The sequence below is a fragment of the Pongo abelii genome, chromosome X, assembly GCF_028885655.2.
Source record: "Pongo abelii isolate AG06213 chromosome X, NHGRI_mPonAbe1-v2.0_pri, whole genome shotgun sequence".
Taxonomy (NCBI): domain Eukaryota; kingdom Metazoa; phylum Chordata; class Mammalia; order Primates; family Hominidae; genus Pongo; species Pongo abelii.
Window position 1 is genome coordinate 115,330,841 of NC_072008.2, and position 13,327 is coordinate 115,344,167.

Here is a 13,327-nt window from a genome sequence, read left to right on the forward strand (position 1 = left end):
ATATCATTCAAAGACTATTCCATCTGCATCAGACCATGTTTTTTTCCGTACTCAAACTTGTATTGCAATTGCATTTGTTGCCTTAACATTGCTGCCCAGCTTGAGATAAGGTTTTATATTTCTCCATACCTTGAAACATATGTTTTCTCCTGTTTTTCCTAAACTGCTATGTACATAAGGCCTCTTAAATGCAAGAAGTCTAGATGTTTAGCGATTTCCTCTTGTGTCAAGCCTTCAATAATTTGATCATTAGTGATCATTTGCCATTCATGAAAGCCAGTTGTCCTCTTGCCATTTATATTTACTTACATTTGGTGTTACATTATACCAAATCCTATACCAAATTCCCTAGTGATGCTAAGGCTCCTAGTCATAGTATTATCAGTATCACTGTTGTTATTAGTATAGGAAAACAGGGCTGACACCTGATACGTTGAGGCACATAAAAGAATTTTATCTATGGGTCCAAAAGTTAAGAAAGAAAAGTGGAAGGGCTGAATTATATGCCACATATAGAACACAGGATCTCAAGTGAGTATGCTTCAGGAGGTAGTATAGTATTTGTCTATCAATACACCAGTGGTTCTCAGAGTGGTCCATGGACCAGCAGCATCGGTGTCACCTGAGAATGTGCAGTATTAGAAATACAAATTCTGGGGCCCCACACCAGCATTCCTCAACCAGAAACTCTGGAGGAGGAACCCAACAATCTGTGTTTTAATAAGTCTTCCAGGGGATTCTGATGCCCACTGAGATTTGAGAGCCACTGCTTTAGACTACTCCGAATATATATCCTGGCTTTCTCATTCACCAGTTGTGTGACATTGGGTAAGTTATTTAACCCCTTTTAGCTTCGGAAGTCTTATTCATAAAATAGGTAAACAATAATTGCCCTTACTTAATAGGGGTGATGCAATAATTGGATGACATAGTCCATACAAAGCCCTTGAAAAATTACTAGCACGTAGTAAACTCCCAATAAATATTAACTATTACCATTATTTTTATTGCTATCTTTTTCTTATATACAAGAATCTTCAATAAATGAGAAGAAGCCATTCTGTCCCAGGCAATAAGACAGCAATCAGGTATCTAATTTTGGAAGAGCAAGAGAAGGCTATTCCAATGGTGTCATATTTACTTAACATCATGTTGTAATGAAGCATTCCCAATTCGGAAGGATTGAAAGGAAATCCCAAATGGTCCAACATCCTGGTAAGCCCAAATTGAAAGGATTATACAATCAGCCAAGCACAGGGCTGATCAGCAAGAAGATGAGGAGAAGAGAGGGCTTAGAATAGCCATTTGAAAAGTTTTCTAAAGAGCTGCAGGTAGAGCCTCCTGCTAACCTTCGCAGGAATTAGAAGAGGAACCCCTTCTGAATGAATGCAACCCTACAGGTGCCCTGCTTGGTAAGTAAATGCCCTTTTGTGCCATTGGACAAAAACTTCCAACAGGGCTCATAGTTTGAGGAGCAGAGACTGGACTGGATTTTGGCCCTCAAGTCCAATCAGCTAGGTTTCCTTGTGCAGGGCACAACCTACATAACCACACACAGCAGCCCTGACTATAAATTAAGGCCTTTGTCTTTGATTAATAACTCTCCTATTTGACTTTGTCAGAAGAAAAGAATATTGGTAATTGCTCCCAAGGCTTAAGAGAATTGAGTTGAGAATCTGGGAGAGGCTGAATCCCCCTACTCTGAGACTTTATTTATTCCTTCTTTAGTGTTGATAGTGCTTACACATATGCACTTACAGTAATAAGTATTACTGTGAGACTCGCAGGTATTGTAAAACTTGAAAGAAAATGCCTATCTCCTGGATAATCCTGAGAATTAAATGAGATCTATGTGCAAATGCCTTGTAAAATGTAGAGAGCTGTTTACACGTAAAGTAATAGTATGGTTGCTTTTATTGTCTCTATGGCAGCATATAGTAACTGCTGTTTTCCCACTCAAGAGCGCACGGCTATTATTATTGCTATTATTACCTACTATTCAATCTATCATTGCATTGATATTATGTAAGTGCAACTTAGACCTGTTTCTGAGAAAGACGCTTCCTCTAACTCCAGTAAGTTGCCAATGAGAGTTCCTAATTAGAAATACTAACTTATAAGAACCAGAAGTGTCATACCAGCCAGTAATAGGCTGCTCTTCTCTCCCCTCCCACACCACTACCACCATCACTACAACCACCACTGCTACTGCCACATGGCAATGCCATCACTGCTTTTGTGAACAGATCAGGAAAAAAAAAAAAAAAAACAACCTTCCAATTATTTCTACTACTTCCAAATATTTCTAGGCCCCTCCAAAGGAAGGGGTCCCTTTCCACTGTATTTTGTATGTCACAAAGGGTCTTCTCTGAAGGTTTGCTTGGGGGTCTACAGTGTTAAAAAGTAGCCTCATATCCAGCAAAATAGGGAAGAAGTCAGGCTCTGCCGTCCTCAGACCTTCTCAGCTGAGATCACACAAAGTTTGTTGTCTTTTTAGTTCTTCTCAGTCCAGATAGATAACATCCAGGAATACTTAGCAGCCTCAGTCCCAGCAGTTGAGAGGAGCTGGGAAATTAGCTAAAGATTTGATCTGGTATGTGCTATGGATGGTGTGTTGCAGTCTTCCTCACTGTTGTGTTGACCCAAGCTGTACTCACTGGCTTCTGGCTCGGTTTCTCACCAAATCTCCAATTTTCTAATGGGACAAAAGATGTGCCCTGACCCTTAGGCCACTTAGCTAAAGCTCTGATAATCTATTTTTGTTCATTCTCTGGATCCTGCTTTACGCGTTCCCATGGGCTGGGGCATTGTTTTCAACAAATGATCAAGTGGACAACAAGGGCAAGGTCTATCTTACTTTAACACTCACTCCCCTTCCACCATTCCCCCTGTCACACCTCACCCACCAGTTGGCATGCCCTCAGATAGAGACATGTGCCTGTACCACGTACGGGTATTACACACTCCTTTGAACAAAGCACAGGGAGCTGCCTGAGGTTGTACTCAGGCCACAGCCCAACCAATGGCTCAGTTCCCCTGCCCCCACCCCACCCACATTCTGACTCATGTCACTGAGGTCCCAGCATGCCTCATCTGAATCTGCCTATGTTTTGTCAAAAAACAAAGGAAAATCCTGCAGTGCAGAGTTTTTGTCTTCACTCCCTTTAATCTCTCTTTCTGAATCCCTCCTCCACTTCCTGTTGCTGTCCTTGCTATTCAAGGTCTTCGTTTGCTCCATAACCATCCTCTCTAGGTTTTTTTCTCTGCATCCTCAAAATTTCCATTCCCTTAGTGAGCAGATCTGTACTGTAATAAAGAAAACAATCTGACTAAGCGAAGTCATATTAAAACAATGGGAACTTAAAGCGAGAAACATTTATTTGATTATTATTAAGTTAAGCAGCATTTCTCAACTCTGGCTGCAGGTTACAAGCTCCCGGGAAGCTATTTAAAATACCTTTGCTGGGACCCACCACAGACCAATTCTAGTAGAATTTCTGGAGGTGGCGCTGTGGCACCAGTAGTCTTCAAAAGATGTCCAGGTAATTCTAGCATGCAGCCAGACTGAGAACCCTTGACCTAAAGGAGTCTCTAATGGTAGGGCAATAATATGTGCATTTGTTTCCTCCCTGCCTCAAAGGGGTTGTGGGTGGTTAGCACTCAATCCTAATTCTTCTCAGTCTGGCAGCCCAAAGAGCTTCAGGGCCTGGATTTATTTAACATTTTATGGTAGAGGCCGAAATGTCATTTCAAAGTATACAAATGGGTGGGATGTGAAACATTCATGGAATATAAACTTGCAGGAGACATTGGGCTTCAAGAAGATTTGTAACCTATTATAAAGTTATGATACGAAATATATTAGCCTGTTTCTGGCATGGCTCCTCCTGCAAATGATTTTATATCTTTCAAAATAATTCTATGCTCTGCTTTGAAAGTATCAAGCTCTATTATGAAGTAATCAGAGCCACACTGATTGCTAAACATCACGGAATCTTGTCAACTGGAGCTGGAGGCAGATTACTATAGTTCTGGAACTAAAAACTCCTCTTGCCCCCATCCTCTTGTAATCATCATAATTAAGGTCCAATACTGAAGCCATTTGAAACTTAAAACAGGCTTCTGGTTATAGACCAGGCCTAAGCTGGACCATTCTCTAACAAACTCATTGTTAAGGAAATGACTGGGACCAGGACTAATCCTTGAAGGAATCAGTTTGTCAAATAGTTTCTGAGATATCCATCCTAAAGTGGTGGAGTGGCTGCAATGGGGGAATGAGCAGCGTTCCCAAGAATCATAGCCATCTCCAGAGGAAGGTAAAATGGAGGTTAAAAAATTGGAATAGAAAAAAATCAAAACCAGGTGTCACAAGGGCTTGCCATAAGTGTGAGTAAAAGAGATCTGATTCAAGAGGACCACGAAGGGCCCCCTTTTGCCAAAATGCACCCAACTAACTTTGAGAATGATAGCTTTAGTAGGTCAAGTCCTTTGCTTCACATTTTGTCTATTGTCTCTGCAAGAATCATCTTTGAACATTAAGCTTCCATTGGAAGGGGAAACTGTTAAAATTTATACAGTCTTCTCATTTTAATATGCTTTCATTCATCAGCTAGGTGCCCTCCATATCAACTAACTGTGTGCTGCAAAAAGAAAAGCCCTGCTTTGAGAAAAGGCAGAAGGTATGGACATTTTGGAGTCCAAAGAAGACAGATTCTAAGTAAGTGTCCTACAAGGACACTGGGTACCTTTGAAGGGAAGTATCCAGAAAGGAGTCAAAAGTAAATCTCTCCTCAGTGACTAGAACAAACAAAAATGAAGCCATAAGAAGACCCTCGCCTCCCCATACCATTTTGGCACTTTCGAAGCTACCAGGGTCCTAAGGGCAGAAAGAAAGGATGTATGGCCACAGTGCTCTTGACACCATTCTTCACTCAGGTGCTAAGAGCAGGCACTAGCATCCACAGGCATATGAAGCACAGAGTTCTTTGTACTGTATTCAGTTCATAAAATAGGCTCTGTTGAAGCAGGGCAGTCTTGGGACCTGTATGTGAGTGAAAAAGGGCAAATGTGTAAAGAAATGGGAAGGGATGTGCTACCCTAGGGTGTGAGGGTAGGAAACCTTTTGGAGATTGTAATCTCTTTCCCTGAAGTCACGTTTAAATTTCAGCAGGAGAAAGCACTCACTGCGAATTCTGTCTGCCTGGTGAATCCTCTGGAGAGCTTTCCGCATGCTTTGGCTGTCTTGTCCTGTGGTCAGGACGACCCCTACAGGTAAGCCGTGGCTCCGAAGAGCACTTGCGACTCGATTGGCTGTATGCACCCAAATGTCTTCATCTGAGGAAATGACTCCAGCATGAGCCCACTGGAAATATTTCATGACAGTTACAAGCACCCGGATGGGAGAAGGGAGTGTCCGAGAAAAGGTCGGGTAGCTATTTTTATTGTCTAATTCATAATTCACACAAGCCCAAGAGAAAATCCCTTTGTCCCAGCTGTTTCCCAGGAGCGAGGCTGCCTCGCAGTAGCCAGGGTTGGTAGGGCCAATAAATCCTGAGGCCATCTGGTGGTGGGAAATGAAACTGGAGAGGGCCCTCGAAGTCTGGCAGTCTTCATTGAGAATCACATATTCAAAAGAATAACTCAGGTCAAAAGATGGGTCCCGGTTGATTCGCTCAATGGCTAATCGCGCAGCAACCTCAGGCAGGGCCTTCGAAAACAGCGAATCACAAGCCCAAGGGCCCACCACCCCTATCTTGTAGGGGAGTGTCCACACCTGCTGCGGAAGGGACATGACAGACAGAAGGCACAAGCACCACAGGAACTTGGAGGATGCAAGGCCATGGTGTCCCAGCAGTTTCCTGAAAGCCGCAAACCAGAGCACAAGGCGAGAAAAACGCCCGAGTCCCAGGAACATAGCCCTCCTGCTTCCAGCAAGCTAATGACGAGATACTGGAGAGTTATTCTTCTTTCCCGACACAGACAGTGGTGTTTCCAAATGCCTGTCAATCAGAGGAAAAGGTTTGTTACTCACATTATTTCTGAAGCTTCTGGAAATCATCGATTGTGAAAGAATGGCAAAAAAAAAAAAAAAATGGTAGTGCCCAAACTAAAAGTTTCTTTCCCCCATCCTGACAAAACTCCTCCTCTTCCTGTACCCCGTATCTCAGTACATGGCACATCCATCCACTGTTTGCCCACTTGCTTCTTTCAGAAAACGAAATCACTGAGACTCCTTCTCTTCCCCCATATTCAATCTATCACCAATTCCTATTTATTCAACTTCAATAATAGCTGCCCACCTTACAGTGTTGTGAAAATTACATAAGTTAACACACAGCAAGTGCTTATAACAGAGCCTGGCAAGTCATTGGCATTATATTAGACATAGTATCATTATTATACTTTGCAATATGTCCATTTTTCTCTCCCATACAGCTCTCTTGGAGAGAAATAGATGTAAACAGATAATAACAATGCAGAGTAAAAAGTGCTATGATTGAGGTAGCCCAAACAGAGAGACAGAGAGGATCATCTAAACCCAGATTTCAGGGGAGGGAGGAGAGAAGGGAAGAAGAACAGTCTCTCTGGATTGAGTACTGAAGAAAAGTTAGCCAGGTGAATGAGGTTGCAGGAGTAGTTTGGTGCTAAGATGCTAAGAGCCTTCCAAACAGAAGGAACAACATGCAGAAAGACCCAGAGGTAAAGATAGATAGATATATATATAGATAGATAGATAGATAGATAGATAGATAGATAGACAGATAGATAGAGATACTGTATATATATATGTGTGTGTATATATATGTGTATATATGTGTATATATATGTGTATATGTGTGTGTGTGTATATATGTGTATGTGTGTGTGTGTGTATATATATATGTATGGATTCTTAGAATTCTAAAGCATTTGTTCTGCTTGAGTTTGTGATGTCAGACAAGGCAAGGGCCAGATCACCAAGATATGCCATGACTGAATAGTGTACCCAATGGTTTTAAGCAGGGAAATAGTATTATCAGATTTCCATTTTAAAGGATCTCTCTAGCAAAAATGTGGAGAATGAGTTGGAAGAAAGCAAGACTGGAGGCAAAGAGACCAGTTTGGAGTCTGTCATAATAATCCATATGAGAAATGATGACAGCCCAAGACAGTGGTAGTGAAGACCTAGAGGAATGGGATCATTTCCTCCAAGATTAAAAATATCAAGATTAAGAAAATAGAAATAACAAGAACTTGGTGACTGACAAGATAGAGAAGGTAAGTGAAAAGAAAGGAGGACTCTAGGATGATTTTGAGCTTTTCAGACCTAGGAAACTGATTGGAAAATGGCACAAGTCTCTGAAATAGGAAACATTGGAGGAAGGAGGTGGGAGAGACGACGCATTCTGATAGAGATCTTGAATTGGTCAACAAGTGGCAATATCCAGTAGATAATAGCACATACTGGAGGGCCTAGGAAAAAAATAGAAAGCTGAACAAGAGTTATAAATTCTTAATAGAAAGCTGAATAAGAGTTATAAATTTGAGTGTAACCAATTGATAGAGGGTAATTTAAAACATGCCTTTTGTGGAGTAAAGAAAGAAGACAAAGGACAAAACCCTGAGACCCCACAACACTTAAAGATAGGTCACAGAGGTGTTAATAAGTAGAATCCTTAGTAAATCCTTAATTCTAATCAAAGATCAAAATAATGGCATAGCTTTCTTCAGGGCTGATAATCAGCGCTGGTGTGCACCAGTCAGGACAAACTGGTTGTTTATGGGCAGCAACAATTCTGTCTGTGCCAGCCCTGTTGGTTATTATCTTGACTCTCACTCCTAATTTTATGAGAAACCTTGACTCCTGAAGAGACCAATCTGAGGCATATCTAGTGAATCTTAAGGACCTACCACAAATAGTATGCCCCAACATTCGTATATTGGTGAAAGCTGATTTGAATGAGAGTCAAGAAAGTCTTGGGGGAGCAAACAGTTCACAAAACAACATAAGCCAGTGGCTGAGGGGTGTGTGGGATGGGGGAGGACTTCTAGCTTTGCTTTGGGGACAGTGGAAAGATGATTCTGAGCTGATTATATGCACAAGAGCAGCAAATTTATTCCTAGGCCCTCAAAGATAATCCAATCTAACGTGCCTCCAAAAAATTAGATCTATTCTGTGCACTATGTTGAATGCATTAGAGTGAGATACAGGATGGATGAAGTGTGAGGTGTTGACTCAGGCTTCAAGGAGCTCCCAACCCAGAGCTGAGCTCTAGTCAAGAGCCACGAGCTTCTCTTCCCAGCTTCTTCCAGCCTCCCTCTTTTCTCTGCCATGGCAAAATTTGGGAGCAAGGACACTGTAGGAGCCACTCATTATCTGGAGTAATATGGGAAGGGTCTCTATTTCTGGTCTGTATTGTGACAAGGATATTGAACTACATTATCTCTCTGTCCTTATAGGCCTCACTCTTTTGACCACTAGGAATGGGCAACAGTGAGGACAGCTCTATATGGGAAACAGAGCCCTATTCACAGCAACAGGGCAAGAAAGCCGACATACTGCCTCTTCTTCCCCAAACACACTAGTTTCCTGGGTTCCTTCCCAGTATCTGTGCATTTAATCCAGAAATTAGCACTTAGACTAAAAAAGTCTAAGATATACTGAGTTCTTGCTATGTGTTAAATGCTGGGCTACACTCTTTCCGTGTATTGTCTCATTTTAAAAACTGAATTTAAAAAACTCATCACAGTCCTTTGAAGGAGGTGTTATTATCATCACTATTTACAGATGATGAAATTGAGGCTCAGAAAGGGTAAGTAACTTGCCTAAGGGCAAACCACGGTAGAATGGAGATTTGCACCCCAGTTGATTGAGCACTGTACTAGATAGAAGTTCTGCAGATAGCCCCTCATCTATGAAGTCAATGAGACTACCATTATTATACCTGCTATATTACTCAGACTGAGTTTGAATCATTCATTTGCAGTTTAAAGAAGTTCCCCAGTCATCCATGAAAGAATAAATTAGGTAGAGTTGGGGAGGGGCAGAGTAAATTTGGAGGAGCCACCAGAAATTCATTATCCAACCAGAAGTAATTTGCTACTAGTGTTCAAGCCTAGCCCTGGGACTGCCCACTTACTCCTCACTCAGAGCACAGTGCTGCACAGCTAGGGGTGGGGAGCACCAGTTCCACTGTATTCTATATAAAGCTAATCCTAATCTTTGAGAATGGAAATCTTGAGGGTACACCCTTCAGCATATTAGCCCCAATTTTCAACTTCCTCATCTGCAAAGTGGGGGTAAATTTAATTTAATCATTTTGAGATAAAGAATTAAATAAGTTAGAATACTAAGTGCACAGTTGTCCTTCAATAAACACTGGTTCTTCCTTGCTATTTGGAAAGAGGACTGTACTGGGAAGCAGAAGGCCAGGGTCCTGGACCCAATTCTGCACCGACTCACCATGTGACCCGAACAGATTGTTGCCTACTCTAGGTCTCTCCTTTTTCCCCTTTAGCTGGACTAGCAGATCAGCAAGTCCCTTTCTTCTCTGACCTCCATCCATCCTGGGATTCTATACTTTGTCTAGGCAGTTACTTTTCCAAACCTCTGCACTTTGAAACTGCTGAGTTCATTCAACATTTTCTAGCCTTTGCTGCTCTAATTAGCTTCTCACTGGAGTTAGATTCCCCCAAAGTACTTGCTTCTATCTGGTAGATCCAGTTCCTGATCATTTTTAATTTTGGCCTAGAATCCTCTGTCAAGCATCTGTGATGTGAAGACTCCACTCCCCGACAATGCTGGAGTTATGCTACACTGAAAACCTGGGCTCCTAAAATCACTGGTTAGCTTATTATCATTAATAACAAACACATGTTGAGAAGTTGGTCTGTGCTAAGACTAACTACAAAAAAAATGGGAGAGTATAAGGGCCTGGCCAAGACATCTAAACAAGAAAAGCAAGCATGTACCTCAGGAGGGAGAAAACCAAGTTAGTAAGTTCCCTGCTTGCTTTTGCTTAACATTAAATCTCCAGTGCCCTTCGCAGTGCCTGACACATAGTAGGTGCGCAAAAAATATATGTTGAATTAATACTGAAGAGGAGATATGGAGCATGAATAAAATGTTTTGTATTACCATGTTATTTAAAATGCTCTAGTTTAGGCCTTAATCAAGACCCACCTTTGGCAAAATTATCAAGGGGTAAAGTTTGTCTTCAAACTTCTGGCACAGCTTTCTCTGCCCTCTCGTTAACGGAGAGAAAAACAACTCTAAAGAAAGAAACTCTTTAAATGATTTGCACTAATATGTAAATGAATGATAATATTTGACACTTTCCTCTATTCCTCCCCAACCAGTGGTGTTTGTTCTCTCATAAGGGCTGGGGAGAAGTTTATGCCAAAATAATTAATCTCTAATAATATAATGTCTATTTCAAGCATCAGTTGCAGGTAGGCAAAGGAGGATGGACTACTTTTTGAGTAAAAAAATGGTGCCCCTCAGATCAAAGTGACTAACTGTCCATTCTAGGTGTAAGGCTGGCATTTTTGTGTTATAATCCAGGTCACTCCTAAGCACAATGCCCACCCCCAAATTCTAAAAAGTTGGATTTTTTATACCATTTCTAAAATTCGTACAACACGGGTCCCTCCTCAGGCCACATGCCACAAAGTGCCCCTTGGCATTCACTCTCAGTTTTTGTTGCTCTTTTCCCTTTGTTAACTGCAAGATAACCATTCCCCAAGCTGAAGGTCTGCCCTTACATTTTTTTCTGGTACCAATGTGATGCATTTGGTGATATTTCTAACTCTGTTAGGACTCCCTGGACAACCAGAAAGTTTTATGTTGCTGTAGGATTTAGTCTTGATCCCCCAACTCAAGATTTTACAGAAGGAAACTTATTCTTTAAAAAATAAAAAAGAAAAAAAGAAGGAAGGAAGGAAGGGAGGAAGAGAGAAGGAAGGAAAAGAGGAAAGGGGAGGAAGGGAGAGGGAAGGAGGGAGGAAGAGAGAAGGAAGGAAAAGAAGAAGGGGGAGGAAGGGAGAGGGAAGGAGGGAAGAAGAGAAAGAAGGAAGGAAAGAAGGGGAGGGAGGAATGGAGGGAGAGAAGAAGGAAGGAAGGGAAGGAAGGAAGGAAGGAAGGAAGGAAGGAAGGAAGGAAGGAAGGAAGGAAGGAAGGAAGGAAGGAAGGAAGGGAGGGAGGAAGGAAGGAAGGGAGGGAGGAAGGGAGGGAGGGAGGGAAAGAAATGGGCAAGATAGAGGGAGGATGCCCTAAACCTCCACCTGCTGATTTTGGTTTAAGGAAAAAAATTAGTTCACTAAAGTCTTTCCTGGGGTTAATGGGAAATGTGGATATAACTAAAACAAAGTTTGAAGGTATGAAATTTTGGAAATAGAATACTACTGACCCACAGTTGTTCTGGGGCCATTGCCTAGGTTACTCAGGTATGAACACCTGCATGGGATCAGACTTCCATGGAAAGCGGCTAGAGCACAGGGATGCATAATTTCATTTCAGGTAGTTTTCACAATCTGGTGGGAAGCCTGGCTTCACACAGAAAACCACTGTTTGTTAAACATGTACAAAGAAAGACTATGACAAATAGCTCTGAGGGAAATGGCTCCTCATACCAGCTTGTCAAGCCAAGGACTTCTATGAAAGATTGATTTGTCTTTCTAGTTACAGCCTGAATCAAGTTAATAGCTTGTATAAAACAACATCAGGAAGAAATAAAAAAAAATCATGAGAGAAACTAAACGAAAGCTTGGATGAGAGCCTTTGAGCTCAAATCTTGACTTAAAGTATCTCGAAGGCTCTCTTTAACCCTTCTTTCCTTCTTTCCTTCATTCTTTAAATTTTTTTTACTACATATTGCAGTAAAACTAATGTATCTCAATCAGAGTCTCAGCTCCCAGGTGGGCTGTGTCTTTTTTCCCCCATTACAATCTTTCTTATAAACAAGAGCTGTCAACTACTCACCAAGTAATTCACCGCTCAAATGTCTTCAGTTTACTGCCTGTGCATGCAGACCACTGGCATAGCTACCCCAGTGTGTCCATTTCTTTGCATCCTCTATGCATTCACAATCCTGTCAAGGACTCCAGTCTGTTGATAAATTCCATTAATGGGGTAAATAATTGAAAGCGTTAGTAAATGTTTTGAAAATCACTCTTCAGCATCCGCAGACCAAGACTTGGATTAGGATTTAGAGTGACACTTCTAATCCTTTAAATTTATCCCACCTGTAGCAGAGTTAGTGCTGACCTAAATGCAATGACCCAGAGATTAACAAACAATTAGAGTCCTCTGGATAAATACGTCCTCCACAGACTACTGCCTTCTTTTACCTTTCAAAGTCAGACACAAACTCTCAGATTTTGCCTCTGTGTTCTTCCTTGTTCCATTCTGTCTAATAACCACCAATCGCCCTTTCTCCAGGACAGTTCTAAATGCCAAAACATTCATCAGCTGTGATTCCATCCCAGCATATAAAAGGCGATCCAGGCTGGCTCCCTGCAAAATTCAAAGCAGGTGAATTTTGTCTCCTTCTCCTATTCCCCTTAAGTGCCTTCACTGCCTTTCCTTCCAAGAGAGACTCCCTATTTCCCTCTACACCTTTGTACAGAGACATTGTTTCCCCATACTTTAGATGTATTCCTTTTCCTTAAGAAGTCCCTCTCTGTCCTGAGCATCATTCACTCCGGGCCCTGTTCTGGATTCCCAACGTGAGAACTGAGGTGTTAAGGGCTAAAAATGACTTATATTAAATGAGAAATGTTTTTTAATAATAGTTTTATTGAGATATAATTTATCTACCACAAAAGTATACAATTTAGGGGTTTTTTAAGTATATTCACAAGCTTGTGCAACATTTTCATTATCCCCACAAAGAAATTCTATTCTTGTTTAAAAGTCACTCCCCATTTCTCTCCTCCTCCTAGCCCCAGGCCACCACTAATTTACTTTCTCTATGGATTTTCCTATTCTGAACACTTCATATAAATGGAATCATACAACAGGTGATCTTTTGTGAGTGGCTTCTTTCATTTAGCACACCGTTTTCAAGGTTCATGCATGTTCTAGCCTGTATCAGTACTTATTTCTTTTGTGGCCAAATAATATTCCACTTTTTTGGATATACCACATTATCAGGATGGAAATTTGGGTTGTTTCCACCTTGGGCTATTGTGAATACTGCTTTTACTACCTTTGTGTAAAAGTTTTTATATGGACATATTGTTTTTATTTCTCTTTGGCATATACCCAGGGAATTGCTGGGTCATATAATAACTCTATGTTTAACATTTTTTGAATTGGCAAACTGTTTTCCAAAGTATATGCACCATT

The 13,327-nt window shown here is 41.3% G+C and overlaps 1 protein-coding gene across 2 annotated transcripts in view; it reads right to left on the reverse strand.

Annotated features, from left to right (window-relative positions):
* The window catches only part of GUCY2F (guanylate cyclase 2F, retinal), a 115,048-nt gene extending 102,868 nt beyond the window's left edge, over positions 1 to 12,180 (reverse strand). Inside the window, exons 1-2 of one of the 2 annotated variants that reach the window (XM_002832020.4) lie at positions 11,960 to 12,180; positions 5,185 to 5,999 (exon numbers count right to left, since the gene is read on the reverse strand). In XM_002832020.4, the coding sequence (XP_002832066.3) occupies positions 5,185 to 5,914 (730 nt within the window). In that variant the 5' untranslated portion in view covers positions 5,915 to 5,999; positions 11,960 to 12,180. Of the gene's footprint in view, positions 1 to 5,184; positions 6,000 to 11,959 lie in introns of those variants that run through there. The other variant, XM_054544957.1, reaches the window with a different exon arrangement.
* Positions 12,181 to 13,327: the final 1,147 nt, after the last annotated feature.